Source organism: Rhipicephalus microplus, chromosome 1, assembly GCF_043290135.1.
Source record: "Rhipicephalus microplus isolate Deutch F79 chromosome 1, USDA_Rmic, whole genome shotgun sequence".
Classification (NCBI taxonomy): domain Eukaryota; kingdom Metazoa; phylum Arthropoda; class Arachnida; order Ixodida; family Ixodidae; genus Rhipicephalus; species Rhipicephalus microplus.
Window position 1 is genome coordinate 245,759,013 of NC_134700.1, and position 27,920 is coordinate 245,786,932.

The following is a 27,920-nucleotide window of genomic DNA, read 5'->3' on the forward strand; positions in this document are numbered from 1 at the left end:
CTGTGTTTTCACAGTCTCTATTTGCCATATACAGCTAAGGCAAATTCAAAGGCCAAACAGCTCCAGCGACAACACCAAAAAAGATATAAATTTCAGTTACACTATATTGTATGTCGACAATGACTTGATATGGTTTTAAAGAAAACACACACACCTCTTGCAAATCGTGCCCTCCCGAGGCTGCTGTTTTTCCTCATTTGGAAACTGCAGAGAACAAGCAATGAATTACCAAGCACATACATTTATGCCTCTAGTCTATGAGGGTTATCTAAAAAGTGTGAATAGTGCCTGCCAATGAGGTTTAGTATAGACAAGTTTGTCACATGCATCTCTTGTCCTCATATGCTGCTGCAAGTGGTTCCACTCAATGATCTGATGTTTGTGTCTAATAAGAGACCATTGCCAATGTCAAACTTCAGCCTCTTGAACAGCATATCGCCTTTAAAGCAGCAATTTTTCAGAGCAGACAAATCTCTATAATGAACGGCCTTATTCACAGGATGCAGTCTGGAGTAAAGGCCGAATGGCCTCTGTGTAAACACTTCAAAGGCTTTTCATTCATGATTCTATGCAGTTGAAAAGCTTAATGGGGTGATTTATTTTGATGCCATGACCAATCTTGGATCTCGACAGAACTTTTACCATTGATTGGAGGGCAGTGCCAGCAAAGCCAACAATACAGCACACAATGGTGGTTAATGAAAAAGTTGATTACAATAGTAGAATCACATAACAAGGTTCATAAACAAGCCTGAGGGAGCAGCTGCGTGTGTCTTTAATGTTGTGCAGTGAGCACTGAATACCACTCATACAAGTAAAGTGGTATGTATAGATGTGCCTTTACCAACAGACGTGCTCCATATCCAGTGACAGCAAGATAAACAGAGATAAATGACTAGAGAATGGCTTGTTCTAAGACATGGATAGTTGAAACATGCTCACGGTAGATGGTCGAGTGCTGTGTATGTTGACCAGCACTAAAACAGTAACTCCATCGCTACACATGCAAATAGAAATCTCGCCACTCTGTCCGAATAATGGTTCTTACATTTTATTCCCTCAGACTGCTCATGCGTTTCTCGTGTCCTGTTTTATTTGTTTGTTTGTTTGTTTATTTAACACAATCGTACAACAATGTCTTGTGGCAAGAGTAGGTGGTAACCGTACATAGCAAGCAGGGTTCCACTTTTACAGAAAATTTCCCGATTTAGTAATATTCACCGATATAGTAAGATACTGAAAGGGCAAAAATGAAAATAGGTGACTAAGTAAGTGAATGACTACCACAGAGTGAGAGAAACATTTGATGCTTTATTTGTTTCAAGTAAAAAGGAAGGGCCAATAGCAAAAAGCTTAACAATGTGAATATATGTAACCAAATACCTAGTTGCGGTTAACAAGAGAACACATAAAAAACATTATTCAGATAATTGACCTATTAGAAATTAACAGCAATAAAATAAGGCCATCTATAGCCCATCTCACAAGCTAGTTGCAGCACCGTGGAGGATTCAAGGCTGCTTGGCCAAAAAAGAACAGCAAAAATCCTGAGTCATGTATTCGCCCGTGCCACGTTGTCTGCTCAGCGTCTGCAATCATATGCTAATAGTTGAGTAAAGCGAGCACATAGAATCAACCGACACTCTTAGTGTACAGTAGAAATAGTAGCACTCGGAACATGTCCAAGCTGGTTCCTTCCACCTCAAGTTCATGAAATGGGCCTTTTCCTAGTCCGAACAGCACACAAAGTGGAGATCACCGTAATCAAAACTGATGGCCCTTCGTTTTTGAAAATTTTCATGGCATGCCGGTAGGCGATCTCGGAGGCCTGCGTACATGCCTATCTTTAGGGCAAACATTTCCCTGTCTGTGGCACCAGATATTGCTTAATCCCCACACGTCGTCATGCTTTGGCCGCCAAAAATATCGTGCGTGCCTCCTCACTATCGTGCGTGCCTACCAACTTGGAAAAGGCCTATTGTTTTCATGCACTCTATGATTCCTAAGTTATAAACCAACGATTGTGTATGCGTTACATTCGTGTTTCGGTGCGTAGACAGCAATGCATTATTGATTATATAGCAGTTTCCAAGGTTTGTTCTCAAATTCCTAAGAACAAGGCTCAGCACGCGTTGCTGAACAAACAGATTATCTCAATCACGAGGACAAAACGAACGTGACACTTTAACCTCGGTGTGAGATGACACAAAGTGATAGTTAATTTTACCATTTATTTACTGCTGTCTGCACAGTGGATAAGTAGCAAATGCGAAGTTGAACTGAAGCACACGGTTGCGTGAAGAGGTGACTTGTTTGTGCATCACATTTACTGGCAGTTGCTGATACAGTTATTAAAGGCATATGACGCACATTAAAATCGTGATTTTATCGTGATTAGAATCGTGATTTTATCAGATATTGCTGTTACACAGCAAGCACCAAACACATTGTTGCCCCAATCTCGCCAATTATAAGGCAATTAAATATAGAACTAGCCAATTATAAGAAAATTAAATATGTCTTACTGCAAACGCATGTAGCTCACTAACACCTCACCACTTCTACCATATTAGAACCAGCTTGAGAAATTGAGTAAACATAGTCCAGAGTGAACAGATTCAAAAAATTTTTGTCGCTCTCAAAACAATCCGGCAAAAGGCAAGTTGCAATCACACTGCAAAAGATAGTGTATTTAAGGATACTGTCACCCATAGACTTCACTGAGCAGACAGGACAGCATTGTCTGGAAGAAATCCCAAGCAGTGAACACATAAATGAGTAGTACATCGTAGAACACAAGCTTTGAAGTTACTACTTAAGAAAGTCGGCACCAGCTTGTACAGCAATTCGGTGCTGGATTAGCATGATAATTCCATTCCAACTTAACAATCCTGCATGCTTTGTTATGAACCTGAGCAGCACCTTAGCCTGAGTTACTGTCAACATGAATAGCTGCAGCCTGGAGCAATAAATACTAATAGAGACACTTTGTGCAAAACAATCCTTATATTATTTTAAAAACCCATATCCTATTTGAGAAATAACATAGTAAGTTCGGTGAAGTGGGAGTGAGCAATAAAAAAACTTTGCTGAAAAATAGCACAACAAAAACGAGGTAGCATGTGATGGTGCTGCAAGGGTGTAACGAAATGTGATGTTAACCAGGTCAGTAAAGTGAAGTAAGCAATATCGAAAGTGAGAATCTGTTAAGACACTCAAGCGCAAACGTGACACACAAGCGAGACTGACTGTGCTTTTTGTATGATTTAAGACTGAAAGCGACATGGCAGAAGACAAATGTGTTTTGAATAAGGAATGCATGTAGTGCAAGAAGTCAAACAGTTTATTGAATTAGAAGCAAGGTCTAGGCAGAATTGTGAATGTGACGGTTACTTGTCAACAATGTATCTGACTGCTCTATGAATTTCCAGTAATGCTTTGCATTGTGACAAGCTTGAGCAAAAAAAAAAAAAAAATGAAATGACCATTCAACGATCAAGTTGATATGTTATACACATAGCCATAAATGGTTCAATAGTGTAAGTTGTAATTTTCCTAGTACACTACACACTGTTCATTACAGGCTTTAAATCCGGTATGGCTGTATAAGCAAGCATATTATGTAAATATCGAGACGTTTTGGCAAAAGTTGCAAAAGTAGCAAGAGCATCAAGACTGCCCTCAAAAATCAGCACAGAGCAAACAAAGGACAAAACATGGAACAAAAACAAGCGCTTGTCTTTCTTGTCTTTTGTCCACATTGCACTCTGGTTACTGAAGATGGATTACCAACTAGCCCAATCTTGAACATTGAATTAAGACGGTACTCGTGCTTTTCGCTCTAATACCTTGTAAACAGAACCAAGTACAAAATATTGCATACACTTAAGTGCATGACAATCAACTCACTGGAACTAGGTGTTTCAGGAATCGGGACGCATCTAAAGCCTTCTTATGCTGTACTGTTTCAACTACCGAAGCATGATCTCGAATTTTTAGTATATTACAGATAGCCACATCATGCCTGTTTGCTTACCTTTAGTTCTACGAAAATATTCTATAAATTTACACTACACAAAAAAGCTAGTGCAGGAAAGTTCCAAGAATTGTTTTCCTATCTTTCACAGTACTTTTTTGTTAGACCATATAAAAACCTTCAAAAGTAATATTTCAATTAACACTAGGGCTATAATACATTGGCCACGATAAAATCCCTCAACACATAAAACATGCAGGCAATAGAGAGGCAAGAACACATTCAGACTTCCAAAGGCTCTGCAACACCTTTTCAAGAAATCATCGAATGAGTTCATCAAGAAAGTTTACTGCCACACTAATTGACTGCTGCAAACTTTTCAGCATCCGTAAAATACGAGTGAAGTTTCAGAGATTTGCTGCACGCTTTTATCGCTTTCTCTCTTTTTTTAACACCTGCCAGCATGGTAAAAGCTACGCTAAAGGGATATGAGGGAGACAAGAAGCTCCGTTCATTACACTGCACGTGTCAAGAGCTTGAGTGCTTTTTTTTTTTATAGAATTCACGGCTTACTATTAATATGGTAGTGAGCGCAGGTGGCCGTGATAATTCGACAACTCACCATGCTCAAAATCAGCCAATGGCCGTGGGTTTATGGCATACTCATTTGGGTTCGTGGCATCATTTGTTGAGAGAAGAGCGAGCGATATTTAGTTGACTTTAAGAAGTAACAGTAAAGTCCGGGCTGTGTGCTATGCCTTTGGCTCACATGTTCTCACAAGCCTTCCTATTTATCAGCAGCGTTTACTGACCATGCTGTGTTGCAGGACCTCTTCAGCTCAGAGCACTTTCAAAGAAGCAGAACCTGTGATGTCACAGGAGGTTGTGTGTTGTACTTGGAACAGCTTATATCAACAACATCCTGAGTAAAAAAAAACACCCTGAACAAAGACCACGACCCTGTTTTTTAAGCGGCTATATTACCACAAACATCAGCAAGCACAAGAGTGAAAGCTCAGCAGCAAGAGGAAGACAGTAAGGGGAACAAGCACAAGTGATATGGTAGTGCAGTTGGGAGAGAAAATATAACATTTATGCAATGCTACAGTGACATTATGGATTTCAGCACATATGAGCTTCAGTTGTATATCCTGGAGAATTCATGGTCATGTTCATGGCTGATTGTAGTAAGATTGAAAGACTTACAATAAAAATGGCAACGCTTTGCTTCCCTTACTGTAGGTGCAACGTGCACAGAGCTACTGGACTAACCACACATTTGATGAGTGGTACGCTGCATGCCATCAGGAAATAGTATGCAACATTATTATTTATTTGGAGGATGCCCCAATATGTCATGACCACACCATGTGCACGCATACACAAGCACATCCACACCTTTAACCTTTTAGCCCTGTGTTGGACAATGAAACATATGCATCCTACTTTCTATTTCACTGGGGCACTATAACTCCATGGCAGAGCTATGACTATTTTTAACTGTTAAATATATTAGAATGTCCTGCATTAATTTTCATGGAGGTCTGGGACGATAAAATCGTGCTACAAGTCACATTTGTTTATTTTTTTAACTTCCACGGTTTGAATTTCTCATGTATCTATGCGAGGTACACCAAAGAAGAAAAGGCGCCTGGCAGTAAGCTTTGCATTTTTTGCACAATAGTACTTACAAACAATGAACAGCCACATCTTGTGGTATACAACATGTTTTACAAAAAGCTATTCAATTCAACTGTTGCACTTTAGGCCTAGCTTGACGAAAGCATGGGACCTGTTCAGTCAATACTGCTTTTGTTTTTTTCTTCACATAAGCAGCAATGACGCAGGTGGTGTACATCGCAAGCATGAAGAAAGGAAGCGGAAAATGAAACGCCAAAGAGTGCCCATCTCTTCTCCTGCTTTTTTCCTTTATGCTCGTGCAGTACACTACCAGTTCGATATGAATTGACTAGCCTGCACGAAGATCTTAATATGAGAAATGGTACACAGCTTAAGAAGCACTTTAATTATTGTCGAGGTTGTCGGAGAACACTAGCAACAGCGATAATGAGGAGTAGCAAAGAAGTATGAAAACTGCCTAGCATGTGATGAATAATTCAAGAACGACAAAGACTTTGAGGAATGAGGAATGATTTCCCACTGGCTGCTTGAGGATGCAGAAAAATAACAATATTTATCATACATGTGTAAAAGCAAGCAAAAAAGAGGCAAAACCACCATTTCAATATCAGATGCTGAAGATGGTACAGAAGAGCTTACTAGAATGAGTCTACAGTAAGAACACCTGCACCCAGGTATCACAGTCTTATCTCCTCACATAGGCTTAGTCACAAGAGCATTACCCTCGCTGTGTTCATACTGTGTTTTTACCATGAGCTGCTGAATCACCGCGTTGAGTAGATGAATCTTTACGCTGAGCAGACGCATTGAAAAGGATGGGTGCAATTGACACATGGCGAGCTTGTATAGGTATACTGATTCTAATAATTGTCAACCGAATGCATCAGCTTCAGGTGTGCTGGTGTTCTGACATCAAACTGATTGCACCTAGAGGTGACTTCCTCAGGCAAGACACATGTGTCCCACTTGATCAATGTGACCAGAGTGGAAAGTGGCACATACAGGTCACACGTTTTTGCAAGTATCACTTTCAGCTTTTGGATTTCTTTTTCTGTCATGAAGAAGTGAACAGCAGCTCCTTTAGAATGTTTAAAACATTGACACATTCGTTCCCTTGTGTCCAACAAAGTTAAGCAGCACTAATTACATGTATTGGCCAAATTTCTTATGCCTCGCAAGATGTAAGCAAAGAAAATGAGCAAACAACAGAGCGCAATTACAGTATAACTTAACAGTTCTTTCTATAAGTGTTCATACAGTCATAGTTAAAAAAAGAAACTGCAGGCTAAGCATATGACGGGAATGAAAACGAATGCAATATACAGCTCTTGGCTATATTCATGCATGTTCCATCACAGTCCAACTGTATGAAACTGAAACATATTGCAAGTGTGAAAGGGAAAGGAACTGCTCCTTGAAGAAAGACTACTGATGGATTTTAAAATAACAACTAACAACTGATACTACTATTGAAAACTTTGAGCCCTATTTCAAGGCAAGCACCCTGCATCTCAATGCTATTACTGATTTATACGAGAAGCTCTACACGTAAGAACTTCTCAACCATCAGCATATTGTCAAGCTACCCTTGCTACGCAGTAAAGTGGACAAGGACGTTTCAGAAATTGAGTTTAACTAGCTGTCTATGTCAGCTGCACTTTCCTAGTGCATGTAGTCTTTGAAATTGCAAAAGAAAGAAAGCGGGCATGCATCAGCACTTTGTGCCAGTAGCCTGCTTCGTTGTCAGTATCAGTAAAAATTAAAAAAAAATAACTGTCATGGCTCAGATACTGCATTATATCATTTCACTGGCAGCAGTGCAGTAAAATTATTGCAAAGATACTTTGACTTTATACCAAAGAAAAAAAAACTTATGGTCACACTTGACAAATCACTGAGATGGAGCCATTAGTATAGCTATAACTATTTAGAATCCCTGACACAATGCTTGGTCATGCTTTCATGACTTCGTACATTTAAATATGACACAAAAGCATACCAAAGTATGCAAGCTGAAAAAATGAGAAAAAGGTCTGAAGCAGTGGGTAGTTGATGTTGCCTACTTGCAAGGTTACAGTGTGCTGAGAAAGAACCAGCAATAGTAAAACAATCCACTCATATAACACAACTAATACTACATAGAATGTCAATGTCTCCACAGACAACTTTTATGCAACAAATACTTCTGTTACACCTTCATAGGGTTATATGTTACATAATTGTAAGAACTGGCATGCAAAATAACGCCACAGCAAAGCATAGAGCCCTAATATAGACATGGATCATAGACCTTGTATTTAGTGTTCATTAAGGACCCTGCTAAATTCTTAAAACTCCACATAAATATCTATACGAGTTTAAACAATGGATCTAACAATAACAAAATAGCCCCACCATCATCACTTCATTTATATTGTAATTTGATGGCAATAGTAATATCTGTGGTTTTCTATGCTAAAACCGTGATATAGAGGCACGATGTAGTGGAGTGCTTTTTCGTCCACCTGGGGCTCTTCAAGGGGCACCTTAACCAAAGTAACCATGCCTCAAGCATTTCGCCTCCACCAAATGCTATTAAACCGCCGCTTTCAGTTCAGCAGCCAAGCACTGTGACCACCGTACCACCATGGCTGCCTGAAATTTGATGTTGGTGCAACCTGGATACACATGCCTGCAATCATTAATCAGCTGTTGTCACTCTGAAGCGAAATTGCAAGCCACCAGTGCCGCTGCCCAGTACAATGATTTATTGATTGATATGTGAGCTTTAACGTCCCAAAACCACCATATGATTATGAGAGATGCCATAGATGAGGACGCCAAAAATTTTGACCTCCTGGGGTTCTTTAACGTGCACCCAAATCTGCGCACATGGGCCTACAGCATTTTCGTCCCCATCGAGAATGCAGCCACCACAGCCGGGATTCGATCCCGCGACCTGCGAGTCAGCAGCCGATTACCTTAGCCACTAGACCACTGTGGTGGGGCTGTGCCTCGTACAAGTGACCTTTTATAGCTGAGTGTGTTAAGCCCCAAATGTTGCCCCATTGTGCCAGACTGTGCACACTTTGAACCAACATCAATGCCCTGGCTTCCACTGCAGTCTGCAGCAAGCTTGCATTGCAACAGCCAACCTGTTTTTCTTTGAAGCGACTTAATGCAAGCTAACTTGCACACACATAACACAACCTTGAGAAAATGTACACTTGAGCAAAAACTGCTGGCATCCACCACACATGTATTACCACACTTGAGTGATGGTATGTTTTTGTCCCATCGCAAGCCACGTTTGCAGTGAGAGGTTGTTGTTCATTACTCATGATATTCACTTACCCCTTACTGAACTATTGTGCGAACTTCCAGAAGACCCTGATGGCGCTATCCACATAGAAAGTGGGCAGGGGCTGAATTCACCCAATGGCTTTCAATTACAAATCTGCTTTGAATGCTCATTACTATCTGTGCTACTGAACTCTGTTTACAGGCCTGCTCAAAAAGCAGTTTGTCCCATGCTTGGTGCCTAGGTGTTTGGCAACATCGGCCACAGTGGTTCAGCTGTTACTGCTGGGATGTGGGCATGGTACGACGCCTTTGTCTCGGTTTGGTGACAGGCATCCGCAGAAGCCGTCCAACCCAGCTGGGCAGGGGACCTGGTTGACTGGCTGAATCCGGATCGCTAGTGCTCAACGGATCCCAGAGGCATCGATGTTCTGGGCTGAGGAAATCCTCAGAAGTGCACGTTGCTCTGGTAGCTGTGGTCAGCTTAGCATCCTGCCAAAGTTTGCGTGCAACAAATGCCACATCAATACAGAACGCAAGTCATTAATGCTGCTTAGTAAGAACTTGTTCAGTTGGTGGATACTGTAAAATGCCGAGCAAGCACCCTCACCCAAGCAAGCACCCCCCCCCCTTTTTTTTTTGAGAGACCTGAAATAAGCGCCAATGACCATGCAAGCCCCACGCCATTCCCCTCCTCCCTGTGGCCACTTTTTTTTTTTCAAGATGAGCATCGTTTGTGTAAAAAGAACTATACGAATGAGTACACCAAACGCATATCTAATGTTGTTTATGAAATGCTTTATAAATAAAGCATTTCATTAGAAACATGAATTCACATTTTTAGTTTCTAGCAATTATCCCGCAGCAATATTGAATTTCAGTCTGGCAACTGAGCAAACACCACCCTCACAAATCTGGTTGAATTATCCTTCACCGTGGCAAGGGGCGCTTGCTTGGCATTTTATGGTACTCAACAACATCTTCATTTTCGTGCTAAAAAAAGACAAACACAGCACAGGTTTTGTCGTCTCTCAAGTGTTTGTCAATACTGAGCTGAACTGACAATGACCTCGACTAATGGTACATTCAGCTGCTTGTCATTTGTCATTTTACTGCTACGGTTTCAACTACTGCAAAGATCCAACTAGGCGAACAACCTGTACGTACTGCAGCAAATCGCACACAATGTCATCAATAGTTGGCGAAAGAGGGCAGCAACAGGTAAATCAATAATTCTTTAGTTGAAGATCTTTGCATCTTACAATCCTGTTGTTAAGCATAGCTTAAATGCACCCAGTAAACTAAATTTCATTGAGCCTACTGACCTCATAAAATTGGTTCAGTTGGCCTTCAATAATTCCCGCTTTTAAATCAAAGCTGATTCCACAATAAAAGCCACTGATATCACGTCACTCACTGTCATGCAGTAAATATGTAACCCAAAATTTTACAGCACAGTGTTTACATCGATGCTGCTACAGGTGTTCGTGCAATGAGGGCGATGTGCACTGGCGTGGGTCGTGACAGAAAACGACTAAAGAGAGAACCTGCGTCATGACCTCTTTTGTCCTTAATGAGATTATGTAATTGCTGATGAACCATCACTAAAAATAGCCTGCCATTGAGCCCCAAAATAGCAATATGATTAAGCCACTTAAGCATGCAGCCACAAGGCAGCATTGCCTTGCTGTTGAATACAGAAAAGTTCAGGTCATCATTCATTGTTATCATCACCACCACCAGCCTATTTTACGTCTACAGCAGACTCAAGGCCTCTCCCAGTGATCTCCAATTTACCCTATCTTGTGTGAGCAGATTTCATTTTATCTTTGCTAAGTTCTTAATTTTGTCACTCCATCTAGCTCACTATTGAATTTTTCATCCCAAGATAACCATTTCATTGCTCTAACCGACCACTGATTGTCTGAACTATGCACTATGTGGCCGACCCAAGTCCATTTTCTTTGCTTAATGTCAACCAGAACCACTGCTACCCTGTTTGTTATCTGAACTATTCGGCGCCCTTCAATCTCTTGATGTTACGCCTGTCACTTTCCATTATATTTTACACAGTGTAGTCCTCAACTCTTTTTCTTTTTGTTTCTTAGTTATCCTTGAAATTTCAGCTCCATGTGATAAAACAGGTAATATGCAATTACTGTACACTTTTTACTTCAGGTAAAGCAAACAGGTTGCATAAATTGCAAGGATGACCTGGTTTGACCTTACTAAGCTCGCAAGACACTTAGAGGATGCCCTTGGCAACTGTACTAGTATCCAGGTATTTCATTATGGAGTCAATTATTTCTATTTATCATACAGGTGACAAAAATTTGAACCCATCATTACTTCAGTGGGCAAACAAATTGATTTAAAAGGAGGAAGGCTAGAGAAGTTCACTAGAGAATTGCCCGTAACGACGTACTAATCCAATTTATAGACATTTTGTTAACATTATAGAAAATGTTAATCCATCACAGTCACAGATAATGTGTATCTAAATGGAAGTACATGAGAATTTTTTTCATTTTTATGCCACTGAAATGCAACAGCCACTCTGGGGATTGAACTTGTAACCTGAGATGAGCAGTGCACAAGAAACACAAGTATACTTCAGATATGGTGCAGATATAAAGATAGTACTTGGGGGAGATATAGTAAAGCATTTGGTAAATGTTAACATGTGATAATTTACATGTAACCATATACTTTACAGAATAGGCATTAGCATCGGAAAAGGCAATGCTAAGAAATAGGTGCTAAGCTGTAACAGGCATTGCATATTTCCTGCCACTCAGTGCTTTCATCGAACTGAGGCTGGAAAATCTGATTTGTACATTTGTCTCACACATCAAGTCATGCTGCCGGGACTGTATTGTTGGTACTGTAGCATTCACCCTGCAATCGCTGTGCTTTTTTGTCTGCCACGAGTGTTCACACCAGATATTTAATATTCACCTTGCTTTTTTCATTGTCAACAAATAATTTTGGAGCACCCTCCGCTAATGTCTAAATCTTATGTTAGTGTGTTACCTGGCTTTTCCACCCAGTGTGCATAGCAAGTGTCATCTGGGAAACTGACAAAAGATTACTAGGCTTGTGCGAATATTCAAATGCTTCGAATATATGAACGAATACTACAGTATTCGAATTCACATCGATTCGAATTTCAATTATTGAAAATTTTGAAGTATTTGAGATGAATGAATAAATGTATATTATCCGGCATATAACCCCTGTAGAGGTGGTTTCATTGCAGTGGAGGATGCTAAGCCGCGAAAGCACCTGTCTAAATGTACTAATTTGCATTTAACATCCTGGAAAGGTGGTTTCACAGCAGTAAAGGAGTGCTAAGCCGTGAAAATGCCTACCCAAAAGAAATTCAACTGCCGTGGAGCCCCACTTCAAGATTAAATGAACATACTAGCCTCACATCGATTCATCACTTCTTAACATGAAAGGTTGTTGTACAGGCTTACCTTCTTGAACTATGGTAGATTTTAAAATGTAACATGTTTTACAGGTTATCAATTAAATTGTCTCGAAAGTCAAATCCTGCTACTATTCAAAGTTATTCCCACTTTCTTTGGCAAAAAAAAAAGAAAGACATTTACACAGACCTTGTTTCAATTCAAAAATATTGTGCAGATTGGTTAGGTCATGATGAATATGTCAATTTTTCTTCATAATATGTGATATATATAGCATTCAAATTCGATTAGAAATATTTGATCGAAATCACTATTCGCTTCAAATTAGCTTCGAACCTAAAATTCACTATCGGCACAAGCCTAAATATTACCAAGGACAATATCGAAGAGAAATTATTCCTGAAATGTTTTTAATGTTTGAAATGTTTTAATGTTAGCCTATGTTTTTAATGAGCCAATGGCTCATTAAAAACATAGGCTAGATTATTATACTTATAACTTCATCCCCACCATATTAACAAAAACTAAGATAAAAGCAATGAGTAATGGAATGTTTTTCAGTAATTGTTCAGTAATTCTTTTAGGGCAGCAATGGTTGACTATAATCAAAAGCATTTCTGAATGAAGTGGTTAGTAAATGCATTTTTTCTGTAGCGTGTACTAGTCTAGCCAGTACCTTAGCAGCTTCTCTTCGGTGGAATTCTGTCTTGGCCATCTCGGTAGCAACCCAATCAGGAACATCGGGAATGGCATAAGCGATGGCAAACTTGATGCACAAAACCACATGCTAAAAGAAAACAAGAAAGAAGAAAGAAAGCGAGGGTCAACTGCAGTTGCGAAAAGAAAGCATTGCAAAGGACGGAGCAACAGAAAAAAGGACGGCACAAACAACAGCACTGGTGCGGCATCCTTTGCAATGTTTTCTTTTTACAAGTATGTCATATCAACATGCTAAAGCATCTGCTTCAACTGCAATTTTTCATGAGAACTAACAGGCAGTGATGTCAAAGAAAGTGTAAGGAATATTATAAGTAGTAATTGTAATGTAACTGTGAAGAAAGTGGATGAAAAAATACACAACTTTCCCATGGCAGAGACCGAAGATGCCACCTTCAAATAACACGTCTGATGTGCTCTTAACTTAGCTACAGCGGCTGCCATCCCTCTGTTCACGTTAAAAGGTTTATACAGTATAACTTCATTACAACGGACCTCCATGGTAAAAAGGACTTTGGTCTGTTGTAAAGGAGTATGTAAAATCCAAGTACTGTTACAACAGAAATTTATGAAAACACTGAATGGGTCTGTTATAAACGGAGAGCATTACAAGTCATATACGAATTTATTCTAAATCAGGTGTAAAAAATTGATTTTTTGAAAATCATATCTTCAGTTTCTGTAGCCCTTTTTCTATGATTCCGAAGTATTTTCACTGAAAACTATGTAGAAGTGCTGTAAAAAGTTTTTTATGCTTGCTGAGATGGTCAAAATCTCACCACCGATTTGGGCTTGTCGTAAAAGTATTCCTTAGAGCATTCCGTGTTCTAAAACCATAAGATTATCGTCGCTATCTAGAAAAGTAGATGACTTGGAAAATAGGAGCCGTAGAAACAACCTCATTTTATACGGCCTAGACGAAGTTAAAGGAGAGACAGGCGAGGAGCTGCTAACAAGAGTAAAGGATAAGGTATTCCAAGAAAAACTAAAGTTAACTGCCGAAACTATTGAGCGGTGCCATAGGCTTGGCAAGAAACAAGAGAATAAGCCTCGCCCGGTAATTATGCGGTTCATGGATTACCGAGAAAAAGTGTCAGTACTAATGACGGCGCACAAGCTAAAAGACACTTCGTTTTCGCTCTCAGAGGACTTTTCCTTCCGAGTTCGGGAAATTCGAAGAAAATTGTGGAAAAGCGCTGTAAAAGATAAAGAGGATGGTGCTAAGGTAAAACTTGTCTATGACAAACTGAGTATCAAGAGCGTATTGTTTGGTTGGGATGAACTTAACGATTCCAGGTTTAGAATTACAAACAAGCAAAACTGACGGTACAAAGCTGACTTTCGGTGCTTGAAAGTTGTCAACGTGAACTGTAGAAGTGTTGTAAATAAGATAACTGAGTTAGAGGCCTTGTTGCTCACGCATGATCCCCATATCGCTGTTCTAACCGAAACCTGGTTACACAAAGACATATACGATAGCGAATTTGCACCAGCTGGCTATAGCGTATATCGGAAAGATCGGGGCAGTAAAGGGGGAGGAGTTGCTCTGATATATAAAAATTCTTTGAACGTCATAAGAATGCCTGATATACCTAATGTTGAAGGTGTTTTTTGCAAGGCCTTTCATGGCTGCACAAAATTCATCATTGGAGGTATCTACAGGCCCTCCAACTCCACTATTACAGTATTGGAAGAGCTGCGGACATACCTCGACAAACATGTACAGATCGGTGATCGCATTATTTTGAGTGGGGATTTTAATTTGCCTGATGTTGAATGGAAAGCCTTCTCGCTTAAAACCCGTAATAATTCATTTGGCGAAGAAATGTTAGATATTGCCTTTACATTTGATTTATTACAGATTGTCGATGACTTTACCAGAGTACAAGGTAGCTCTTCGGCAATCCTTGATCTTTTTTTTGTTAGCGGGTCAATTTCTTCCAAGACAGCTTGCAGTGTTTATCCCGGAATATCGGATCACAAGGCTGTGCTCCTGGAATTATCAGATGTTTCCCTAAACAAGAACTTAAAAACTAAAGCTTTCCTAAATTTCTCTCGCGCAGACGACACATCAATCATAGATATGCTGTCTTTTACCTTTGATGCCTTTTCACACAGTAATCTTGACGTTTCATTTCATTTCATTTTATTATACCCCTCAGGGCCAGAGGCATTACAGAGGGGGAGTGGTAAAAGCACAAAAAGGTAACAAAATAAAAGGAACAAAATATGCAAGTACAATAGAGACGCACTATAAGTTAGAAAGAGCCTGAGTATACAATATTAGCTACAGAATTGCGAAAATGTTTACAGTTATTAATGTTTACAATGTCAGCGGGAAGGCCATTCCAGTCGCGAGAGGTTCGTGGTAGAAATGATTGATAAAAGTACTCAGTATTACATGAAGCGAATCCAACTTTGTGACGATGATCAGTGCGATGGGATACATAAGATGGTTGAGGGATGAGTCGATCGCGCAGATCAGGATGATGATACATTTTATGAAACAAGGCAATGCGTGACACTTTTCTGCGCAGTGATAATGATGGGAGGGAAAGGTCTGATTTCATAGAAGTTATGCTGGCGGTGCGACTGTAATTAGCGCGAATGAAACGTACAGAGTTGTTCTGAACCATCTCTAGAGCAGTAATTAAGTTGATATGGGTGGGATCCCACACCGATGTAGCATACTCTAATTTCGATCGGATTAGTGTTTTATAGAGCAGGAGTTTCAAGGAGGAAGGAACGTGATAAAAATTTCGACGAAGATAGCCTAACATGCGGTTAGCTTTGTTAATTAAGTGCTCGATATGAGCAGACCAGTTTAGGTTTGCAGTAATGTAAACACCGAGGTATTTATATGAAGTAACTGATTCTAAATGAATGTTATCAATGTGGTATGGTGGTGGACGGGAAGATTTTCTGGAAACACGCATGACTTTACATTTATTAATATTTAGTTGCATTAGCCATTCACTGCACCAGTTTGCGATTGCGCCAAGATCAGACTGAAGTGAGGCAACATCATTAGAGTTCGTTATCTCTCTAAAAACAACACAGTCATCCGCGAATAGGAGAATATTAGAGGTAACAACGGAAGGAAGATCATTAATATAAATTAGGAATAATAAAGGCCCAAGGACTGAACCTTGAGGAACTCCCGAATAGACATCTGTAAACTCTGAGTTAAAGCCATTAAAAGAAACAAATTGTGAGCGGTTTAAAAGGAAGCACTCAATCCATTTCAGTAAATTAATACCAATATTAAGCGTGTTTAGTTTAAGCAGTAGCAATTTATGACAAACCTTGTCGAATGCCTTAGAAAAATCTAAGAATATGCAGTCAATGATCGATGATCGATCTAGTACTTGATGTAGCGCATGAGTAAAGGTTATTAGCTGAGTTTCACATGAGTAATGTTTTCTAAAACCGTGTTGTGCTGAACAGAAAAAAGAATTGGATTCTAGAAAACCGACAAGGTTAGTGAAAATAATATGCTCAAACATTTTACAACATGTGCTGGTTAAGGAAATGGGGCGATAGTTAAGTGGAGATGTCTTGCTTCCAGACTTGTGAATTGGAATGACCTTCCCAATTTTCCACTCATTTGGAAGAATGGACTGATCAAGAGACTGTTGAAAAAGTTTAGTTAAGATTAACGCAGCGTAGGCCGAAGTGTTTTTCAAGAACTTGTTACTAATATTATCACAGCCGGGAGCTGAATGAAGGCTAAGTCCACCAATGAGCTCAAGAACACCAAGTGTACTGATTAGTATAGGTGGCATACTTTCAAAGGTATGGCTGTTTGTTGTGGGGTTATTAACAGCAGAACGGGCAGAAAAGTTCTCAGCAAATGTACGGTTAAAAACTGAGGCACAAATATCAGATGAAATGGGGTCGCCAGAGGAATCGGTCAGTGTGATAGCGTCATCGGTTGAGGGATTAAAAGTTCGCCAGAATTTCTTAACATTTGTGGTTAACATGGAAGGTAGTACATGGGAATGAAAATGTTTTTTTGCATCTCGAAGGGCTTGAATGTACAGCGTAGACGCTGTTGCATATAAAGCCCAACGTTCATTAGAAGGCGAAAGTTTTGCGGCGCGAAAGAAACGCTTTTTCCTGTTTGACAAACGCCGGATATGGCTGTTGTACCAGGGTGCATTTGAGTTGTTGGTTACACTGCGGTGTGGGATGTACTGTTCAGTGAGTTGAATTATTTTATTGACGTTGAAAGTCTTTGGAATTTCTTTAAAGATATTGTTAATGAATGTGTCGAGCGATTCGTACCGCGTATCACAAAAAAAAAATGCCAAAGAAAAATCCCTGGATCACTCGGGACACATTACGTTTGAAAAGGCAATTAAAAAGGCTAAAAAAGCAACAGTCACGCAAATGCACTTCTTGTAGAAAAACAAAAATATCTGAAACTAGCTGCCAGCTCAAAATTCAGCTGACTGAAGATAAAAACCGCTATTATAGTGAATCTCTCCCAAGGTTTATAGCCACAACCCCTGACAAATTTTGGCAGACAATCAGTCCAACATCTTCAGTCTGTGACGTGTTCGATATTGACGGTGTGCGAGTAAACGATGAATCTATTATTTCTAATGCATTTAACAAGCACTTTAAATCTGTCTTTGTACAAGACAATGGTTCACTTCCGATATTTGAAGCGAATTTTCCCCCCATGTCAGACGTAGTAATAAGTGAAGAAGGTATTCTTAATATGCTTTTAAAGCTTGATGTAAAAAAGTCGCCAGGACCAGACAATATCCCGAACATGTTCTTACAGCGTTACGCAGAATGGACTTCAAAATATTTACATGTCTTGTTTTCGAGATCTTTACATGAGGGAGAATTGCCGAGTGACTGGAGAACCGCCAGAGTGAAGCCATTGCATAAAACAGGACCCAAGCATATGATTAGTAACTACCGTCCAATTTCTTTAACATCAACTTGCTGCAAATTACTAGAACACATTATACACAATCACATATCTGAATTTCTGGAAACACATAGTGTACTAACCAACTTTCAACATGGGTTCCGGAAGGAATACTCTACCTGCACTCAGCTGGTACAGACAGTGCATGACTTTGCTATCTCTATTAATAACGGCAATCAAACCGACGCCATTTTCATGGATTTCTCCAAAGCCTTTGATAAAGTTTCACACCAAAAATTACTTTTCAAACTAGACAAAATTTTCAGGAACAACCAATTACTTAAATGGATCTTGGCATACCTATCAGACCGGGAACAGTTTGTTAATTTTAAAAACAGCAGCTCCTGTAGGCTAACGGTTAGCTCTGGCGTTCCCCAGGGTTCGGTGCTTGGTCCCATCCTCTTTCTGGTATATATTAATGATATAGTTGACAATATTCCTTTGAAAATGAAACTTTTTGCAGATGATTGCGTAATTTACTCTGAAATAAGCAGCATGTCAGATCAATTTCTTCTAAACGATGCCCTTCAAAAAGTTATCACGTGGTGTGACCAATGGCAGATGGCTGTAAACTTCGATAAAACTGTAGTCATGAGAATTACCCAGAAAAAGAATCCTTTTGTCTTTAATTACTCTGTGAACGCAATCACTCTGAGAGAAGTAACTCAATATAAGTACCTCGGTTTATGGATAACTAATAATCTTAATTGGAATAAGCACATTGATTTTGTGATTGCTGCCGCGAATACAAAGCTTTTCTTTCTTAGACGAGCGCTGAAACTTTCCACCCCTGATGTTCGTTTACTTGCGTACAAGTCAGTAGTTCGACCAGCATTAGAATATTGCGTCGTTATCTGGGATCCATACACAAAGACAAACATCAGCAGGCTGGAAAACGTACAAAAGAAGGCTGCGCGCTACATATTTAACAAATTTGGGCACACTTCAGTTACCGAACTTCTACGACGAGCCGACTTACCAATGTTAGCACACAGGAATCTTTTATCGCGACTGAAGTGTTTCTATCAAATAATCAAGGGGCATTATAAAATAGATTTTTCAGATGTGATTTCATTTTCAGCTGGGTACGCGACCAGACAAAGACACCAACTAACAGTCACCCCCCATCGCACACGTACTAACTGTTATAAGTATTCCTTCTTTCCCAGAACTATTCCCGATTGGAATAAACTTCAGAATTCACAAGTTCTACAGCCTTCTCTAAGTTTGTTTGAGTCCCACCTTAATTAGCATTGTATACCAATCCTCTGTTGTTTTCTTTTTAATTTTTTTGTGTGTATTATTTGTAACAACTTTTTATACCCGAGAAGAAGAGCCATTTCATCTGTGTTGAATTGTACAGTTGTTGTTAACCATGTATCCTTTTTATGCACTGTAACCCACCTGCTATAATCCCTATCAGGGATTGCAGTATTTATAAATAAATAAATAAATAAATAAGTCTGAAATTCATTTTGAGGCCTCCGATTGGCTGCTTCTGCTGTGTTGCTCAAGTACACCTCACTGGTCTGATGCTCATTCCGGAATACGCCTCCGGGATAGCGTCGTCTGCTTCTTGAACATTGCGAAGTCGTGACTGTCTAAAATCACGCTACTTAGTGCCGTTTTCGCCCTCGTTCCGTGTTCCTGGGTCAACGATAATTCAGGATACAATTATGCTTTAGTTGAGGCAGCTGCAAGTGGTAGTTCAGTTCCCAGATTACGATCGTGCGCCGAACTTGTCGTGAACATCGCACACGCGCGTCTCGAACCGACTGTTACAACGTTCACTCGTTGGCAGGAAGGTTCTGCTTATCAGCACTTTGAACCTTGGGATGAAGACCACCGCAGGACAAATCTCTGTACTCGCGTTCGAGCATGCCATACTTTGAAACATCAGGCACCGTGGCCATGCACATTGCAGCCACGCTTTCTGCTTGAAGCTGTGACTAGGCCTAAATCCACCCCGAACTTGGGGTAAAAGACCGTCAGGCTAGCGGATATGCGAAAGCGAAGAAGTCGTAATGTGCTTTGTGGCAAGCATACCTGCCAAGTTCAAGAATTCTGAATCCGGGAGATTTCCGCAACAGGGGTAGGAGGGGGAAGACGGGGGGCAGTGGGCGTGCTTGATTATTTTTCCCCCCTTTTTCCCATCAAAAGAAAGAAAAAAGATACATCTTGTGAAAATAAAAGGGAGGCGGGGGGGGGGGGGGGGTCCCAATTACAAGCGTCAACAGCGACGTTGTGGTCTTATAATAAATGGCTTGGAGTGGCTGAACACACGAGGTAGGTTTCCCACTAAGGTGAGAGTCTCAACGGGCAGCGCAAATACTCCTAAAATTTCGAGTCATCAAATCAACAAGCAAAATTTTTATTTCCGTCAAAACAACTCGTGTATGTCTTCCTGGAACACACGTGAATGGATGGGATGGTGCAGCTGGCTGCCATGAAAGCGCGAGTCAGAGCTTTGGCTTTGCTCGCTGCTACATTCTTTTGACAGGAACACCAAAAGGCGTTGAGCCTTTTTTTTTTCATGTCTTTACTGCTTTTAATCTACCGCTGCATTAGCCACGTTTCTTTGGAGCTCGTAGATCACGATTGCGTCGCCGCGACCGTGTTTTTTTACGCAGCAGTTGCGGCAAACTGTATTGATTTTAAATCCGCATGCAGTGGGTGTGCACATGCCTTCAAAACGAAGTCGTTTTATTCTTTATATGATCGCATATACCACGGTCTTGTCCACAGTTTGCGGAGAGCAGCGTTGCTTTGACACTTTCGGAGTACTGTGAGTGTCGTCGCCATACATGATTGTGTCAAGAACGACCGTGGTTTCGTCCACAGCAGCTGTGGCAACAACCACATGCACTGTAAAAGACAATGCGTGCGCTGGTCACGCGCATACTTCTGAAGCTTCGAGCACGCAGATCTCGATCAGCCTTCGTTCGATGGTTTCGGTACTAAAGTTCATACCACACGCTGCGATTTGGAAAAGTGTTCGGAACATTCAAATTATGGCCCAATAGACAGAGTGGAATTTGGCTGGGGAATTTCACCAATCCGTATCGGCCGTAGTTTCACATCACTGAGACTACTGTGTGTTTAGATGAACGCCTCCTAAATTCGTTTATAATAAAATGCGGTGGGATCACAAATAGCCTGAAGCGGACTTACCTGCATTTTTGTCAATGCGGCCAGAGCACACGCAAAAACATTGATTTTCAGAAGATTTTCATGACAACCATACTAACGGAAAAAACTGTCAAAATCCGGGAGTCTCCCGGACAATCCAGGAGACTTGACAGGTATGGGCAAGCAACGAACCACATCGGCCACTGGCTCATTAGATTCGCGAATAGGCATCTTACGCATTGGTAGCGAACCCCGGCCAAGCTTGCACATGCACCGACCGCTCAGAACACCGGTGGCAGCGACCAGCAATGGGCCTTTTCTGGGTAGGTAGTCTGCGTATGCTCATCGGCCTCTAGGAGGCACGCGCCATAAGTTCTTGTGGCCAAAACGCGACGGCACACACGAACTTAGTGACATCTGGTGCCACAAACATGCGAATGTTTCCACAAAAATAGGAGAGAATGCAGGCTTGCGAGATGGCCTACCAGCATGCGGAATCTAAGCGCCACAAGTTTTGATTTCAGCGATCGCCACTTGAGGCACTGTTTGAACTAGGAAAAGGCTCCAGAGTCTCAATATGCAAAACCAAGCGCGCTGCACGCCGATTTTTCATCACCATTGCTTGGCATAACTAATAATTAAATAATCAGAGATTGGCAGCCTTCGTTCTTAAAGCGGAAAATCAATATCCGTCGTGCTATTCTCGTCACAAGAGTATGCCTAGCAATGTTTGAAGTTGGAAGTTATAAAATTTGGGATGTTTGTGGCAGAAAACACCTTGCTGGCCTCACATTTTCGTCAATTATATCCGAATGACCGTTGTACTAGAATCCGCAGAAAACGAAGCTCAATCAATAGAAAAAATAGGGAGGTCAGCATAACAGTGCCCATGAGTGTGTGGCATCCGAATGTCTGCTATAAGCAGGTTCCTTGTAACGAGGTTATACTGTATGTGCATTTTAAGTGGGAATGTCACTTAGTACCGCAAGTAGCCATGACAGCGAGTGCGGAACACTCTTTCGCTTCCTGTTGGCATCACTTAGCATACTGCCCAAAGCTCCAGTTCTGTCAGAACGAGAGCCTTGCCAGGTCTCGTCCAACACTCAAATGTTAGGGCAACATGCCCTGGCCAAATGTATCAAACAATCGGTTAGTGATATTACATGAGACAACACTGGTAAGATAACAGTATAGGCAAAAGATAGCAAAAGGAAAAGAAAGATGGCAGAAGAGACAGAAAAGCACACGCACCTCAAGTACCACTAGACTGAGCAACACCTCCAGAGGTGTAAGTGAAGGCCAGAGCCGCTGCACCTGACCGAGGGTGCCCATCAGTGCACAATTCACTACGACCGCCAGCATGCCCATGACCTCCATGGCTACCTATCATGGCAAGATAAAGCAGCAGAATAGTTGACAGCCGGACTAGTTGGTATAAAATTCATTACGACAACTTGGCAGCACACGCATGTTCTATACGCCCATCATTAAACGATCACTCAGACTATTGCTGAAGTGTTTTTTTTTTTTTATAGATAACACTGTTAGTCATGTCAGTTCACCCTCTGTATCGCTTTTAGATTGAGAAATTTCATTTTCAGACGACACTTGATTTCAGCTAACCTTTCCTCTTGCAACCCCCTTTGCCCTTGTGTTTTTTTTTTGTACATTATATCTTCTGCGATTAAATCCAAGTTTCAGTCTGCACTTGTTAGTGTCCTGCTCTTTCTGTGTCTCATTTGTTTGTGCAGCAAAGTTGTCATAATAAAAAGAAAGCACCAGTTACAACAGTACTCTATCCACTGTTATTTATTTATTTATTTTTTTGTACTGAAAAAATGAAGGTGGCTTCATGCAATGCTTAAAAACTGTGCAGAAGAGCTAGCTTCGCGGGGATTCAAGGAGATCGCTTTCAGGAAGACCATACTAAGGTCAACCCCCAACGTATGTCTACCTATGATTTAGCCTTAACGCATAAATGTGTGACTGCAGTCACCAAAAAACTCACGAATATGAATTATCACCAACTACTATGACATGACAAGCATTGCTAACTATCTGCTTGGCTACAAATGTGGCATAGAGCTGTTGTAAACAAACTGCATATCTTTAATAGGGTGACTGCCCAAATGCATCGGGCCGCTGTGCGTGTCGTATTTTGCAGGAATAACAATGCACAGCGAAGGTGTGGGGCATGCATTGCATGCAGTGGCAAGAGCGGTTAGCAATGGCCACATTGATTCAACAAAACACTTGAACCAGCATGCACAGAATCGAGCACAGGGCGTGAACACAATAACAATAAACATGCACATTCAGTACGGCACGTGCCCTAGCAGTGATCGTGTCAGATTACTGGGCAGTGTACTGTACGCAATCAGCAAGCATGGGAGGAGCATATAGAAGCAGCAGATCGTGACACAGATCCGCACAGCCACGTATCAGGGAAAGTCGGCTGAGTCATCCACAAGCTCCACCGCTGAGTCATGCTTAAGCTCTACCGCCATATTAGTCTCAGTGTGTGTTTCCTGTAATCGTTTCAAAGTGCTCCTTTGTGTTGCCACATTGCACAATCCCATAGTTGTGTGGGATGTGCCAAGTTTTCACAGAAAGAAAAAAAAAAGACGTAGCAATGCCAGACATTTTCTGTGGTGTGACAATTATTCATTGATGGGGGTGGCACGCATCAAGAGATGCAAGCTTGGTCAGTTAGGTTACTGCACACTACCTTCTAGTGCGTAGTTATTTCCTGGAAAGAGTGCATAGATGAGGATTGACTGTACAAGATGCTTGCAAGTGCTAGTCAAGGCACAAGGAGAGGATGTATCTGTCAGCAGTGCAGCTTACATTCCATAGGTACGACAGTAGACAGCTGAATTTCTTCTGAAATGTCTCATACTGAACTGACCTGAATAACTTTTTTTTTTTTTTTCAGTAAAACACCCCCCTCAAAGCAGCCCACAACTGTATGCGAATAGTCGGCCGTATTTGCAGCGAGCATGGAGAGACTTTACAATTGGCATCAATACGCTTGGACAAAACCACAATGACATAGCTTTATGTTATAGCACACCAATTTGCAGCATTCATACTTTTCTGCTGAGCATGTGTCAGCACACTTTACTTTAGATGTTCTGATGGTTTTTGATAGAAAAGTGTGAAGGGTAGATATGAAAACTGTCGTAATAGTAAAGGAATAAATAGGCTTGAAGTAAACACACCTTTTGGGTTCTAAGGTTCAGCAGAATGTGACTTGGTGTTACAGTTGCATATATCTATAGTACTATTTAACATAATGTCAATTCTTTATAGTTGAGTACACTTCCAGATTGCTCTGGGAGCTAGGATCCCTGCTTAGCAATCAAAATAATAAACAACACTAAGGCATGCTCTTAATAATAACATAAAACGAGAACATTTGTTTCAATTGGTTGGATTTATACGTAGATCAATCTTACAATTGCTTACTAGAATAAACCTGCTAGCATATGATAAGAAAGCTCTTTTCATTCTCTAAATAGTTTCACAGGTAGTCGTGTCATTTTGAGAGGAATGAGTCCTGTATTCTATGTTTACTATATAACATTGCTGCATGTTAATGTTTTACATTATGCCAATTTGTTTCTCTACAGTGTCATTTATATCAAGTTATCACTCAGTGCACTGATATTAAACACTATAAAGTCGTTTGTGCCTCATGGCAAATGCGCGTCTCATGGATTAGCCGGGGTTAGATTTAACAGCCGCTGAGTGAGTGGTGGCACTGTGCTCGTGTGGGTTAAGGTTGGTGCAGAGGTGCCAGCAGTGCAGCGGCACTGCTAACGGCAGAGAAGCCAGGTGGTGCACTGAAAACAGTAGCGAATCTCTTTGGGGTAAGCATTTTATGGCGATAGACGTTTCCGGCGATGGAATCGTGAGCGACAAAACCACAGGTCGTTTTCTGTGGATCCCTCATGACAAGTCGAACATCGGCGAAGCCACATTCCCGGTGCCTTGTGTTTGTTATGTTATTTATGTGTTGAATTGGCATAGTGGATAAGGTAACTTATTTAGTACTTGATTCGGCTAGCGAACTCGTTGATGTAAAAGCAAGTAAATAAAGGTACACAGGTTGGTTACCTGGTGGCGTGACTGTTTGCGCATTATGAAAGCAGCATTCTGATTTCGAGATCTCACAACTTGTACCTTTTGCTCAACACCAATCACCTGTATTTTGCTGGAAATGAACATACATACATACATGCATGCATACATACATACATACATACATACATACATACATACATACATACATACATACATACATACATACATACATACAACATACATTCGTTCGTTCATTCATTCAAACAACGAAGAGGCTTCACATGCGAGATTACATTGGATAGCAAGTGCATGTAACAGCGTGGTTTGAAATATTGCTTGCCTTTCTGTTTGCAAGGGCCTCATAAAGAGTCAGATCATTTCCCACTAATTACTACAATATACCTGGGCAGGCTTTCAAAATAAATTAAAAAAACACACTTCTTGCAGCCACTCAAAGAGGTCCTGACACATTAAAGATATCTTTTTTGAGTAATCATAAAATGAGTTCAGTATTGTAGTTTATTGAGTTACGAATCATTTGAATGCCACAAAGTCTCCAATCTGTTATGAACATGTAATGTTCATAACATGTAATGAAATGCGATTTTGCATTCCAGGAGCTCTGCTTTCTACTGTATAATTTTCATAAGAATACAGAACACAGCACCCGCACCTGGCGGCACCCTGCAGCAAGAAGTGCATGACTAAAATGCCCCTCTTGATTTATGTCAGCTACTAGCCAAAAGCTGCAATCTGCTACAATGATGGAGTAGAGCTGACGTTGGCGGCTTCGAAGACCATGACGATGGGCCTTTGTATGAAGAGAGGGCACTCAGGAAAGTGGCAACCCTTCACACTCTGCTTGTGATCTTTACACAACGTGCACGACCAGAAAATTTGGCTGAGCTGTTCACAGCAGTGCTTGCTGTTCGTTGAATGGGTCTTTTTGCCAAGACTGAGGGAGGTTCAGAACTGGTATTGTAATGTAAAGGGCTGGAAATAATGATAACGAAATAAAAAAAATTGATGCTGGTGCTTTGGTATTGTAATGTAAAGGGCCGGAAATAATGATAACGAAATAAAAAAATTTGATGCTGGTGCTTAAGAAACTAAATTAGTACACATGCTCGGTTCAAATAAAGCAAGCTGCTTCATCAAACTGAAGATAAACCTTGCAATAGCCGAAGAAGCCCACATACACTAATAACAGCCCTTTGATAATTAAAATATTTTATCAAAACAGAGAGTGTGTTCATGTGCCTGTGAACAGTGAAACAAGCTTTCAAACTTACAATAGAGCAAACTTAAGCTTGCAGATCAGCTTGAGAGAAGCCAATGTAATGAAAAAAGATTTCCAACTTAAATACACTTGAGTGTTTATATTGAAGTCCACGCGGTAAGGCAACAAGTAGAAATCGAATGTCAGACCTGTTTGGATGAATGGTGGGGCAAGCTTGCAACTCCGTTCGAGCCAACATAATAGAAAGGAAGCACACCTGCCAGGTACCGATGCTGTTGGCCTGCTGAGCAAAGGGGCGCTGGAAGACGAAGCACAGCTTGAAGGCATCGCTGCGCACTTCAACCAGGTTGTTCAGCAAGGCGCATAGGGCAGCCCAGGGAAATGCCGAAGAGAAGAGAGTCACGTGGCCAAACTGGATGAACATTTCCAGGTAGTCCTCGAAAGTACCTTCGTACTGCACAACAGAAAAGAATGAGCAGAAAGCTCAGTCATCTTGAATAGGTAGGATTTTGATAAATCAAAAGACTCTTTCATGAATAGATAGTTCAAAAGATAAAATATTGCTCTCTGAAACCTCTTCATGACCCTAACAGATTTACCAATAAAACATATGTTAATCCTAGTCTGTAGCTTTTCAGGTGAACACTTCAGACTGAAAACAAAGAAACTCTTCCTTGCGGCCCGCCCAGGTTGGCACTGAAGCCTTCTCATTAAATGTTTTATCAAGACTGCAAAAAAATGGTATTTTTGCCAAAAAGCTCAATAGTTTTCCTGGAAACATGTTGCACATCACTTCTCTGGGGGCTGGTAAGCTGACAAAATTTCAGAGCGTTCAAAAAAAAAAAGGATAGGAAAGAAGACTTGACAAAACAAAAAAGTTTAAAATTGTTATGCACTCCTTGCACTAGTAAACCTAAAGCCTGTCTTCCTTAGATGTGCTTCAGCTGTGTGCTATCTATTGTCAAAGTGTGCATTTTCACCCAGTATAAGGCAAGTGTGACGTTATGTCAAAAGCGCTTGAGATGGATCGGATTGAGAAAGATAAGGGAGTCGGATGTGGCAGAGCAAACACACTTTATCTCAAACAAGTCACACAAGAAATGCATGACCAACCTGTTTTCTGAGATGGCAGTTTGCACTTTCTACAGCAGTAAATAGAAAATCTGTGTTACGAAGAGAGCAGTTCCCAGGAAGTTTCGTTTCGTTCAATTACCGGCCACCTTGCATTACAGGAGTCCACGTATTCCTAACCTTCATGGTAGGGTTACTTGTTAGGGGAAAGTGGCACTTACACTGGCAGTGACTGCCCTCTGGCAGCAGCATATGAATCCATATTTTTGCTACCTCGAAACAACTGGTCATCATATGGCTCACCTCTTGACTTACAAAGATGATGCATGGACCATTCCACCAACCGTTCTTGGACTATTCATTAAATAGTTTACAGTTCTTCTTTAATATGATGAGCAATCATAG

At 40.8% G+C, this 27,920-nt stretch overlaps 2 protein-coding genes across 3 annotated transcripts in view; both read right to left on the bottom strand.

Annotated features, from left to right (window-relative positions):
• Window positions 1-27,920, bottom strand: part of LOC142814169 (uncharacterized) — a 578,033-nt gene that overhangs the window by 348,870 nt on the left and 201,243 nt on the right. The gene's annotated exons all lie outside the window — the stretch shown is intronic.
• Window positions 1,292-27,920, bottom strand: part of wwk (anoctamin 8 white walker) — a 60,802-nt gene continuing 34,173 nt past the window's right edge. Inside the window, exons 14-17 of one of the 2 annotated variants that reach the window (XM_075892004.1) lie at window positions 26,701-26,898; window positions 22,370-22,501; window positions 13,004-13,114; window positions 1,292-9,388 (exon numbers count right to left, since the gene is read on the bottom strand). In XM_075892004.1, the coding sequence (XP_075748119.1) occupies window positions 9,176-9,388; window positions 13,004-13,114; window positions 22,370-22,501; window positions 26,701-26,898 (654 nt within the window). In that variant the 3' untranslated portion in view covers window positions 1,292-9,175. The remainder of the gene's footprint in view (window positions 9,389-13,003; window positions 13,115-22,369; window positions 22,502-26,700; window positions 26,899-27,920) is intronic. The other variant, XM_075892008.1, reaches the window with a different exon arrangement.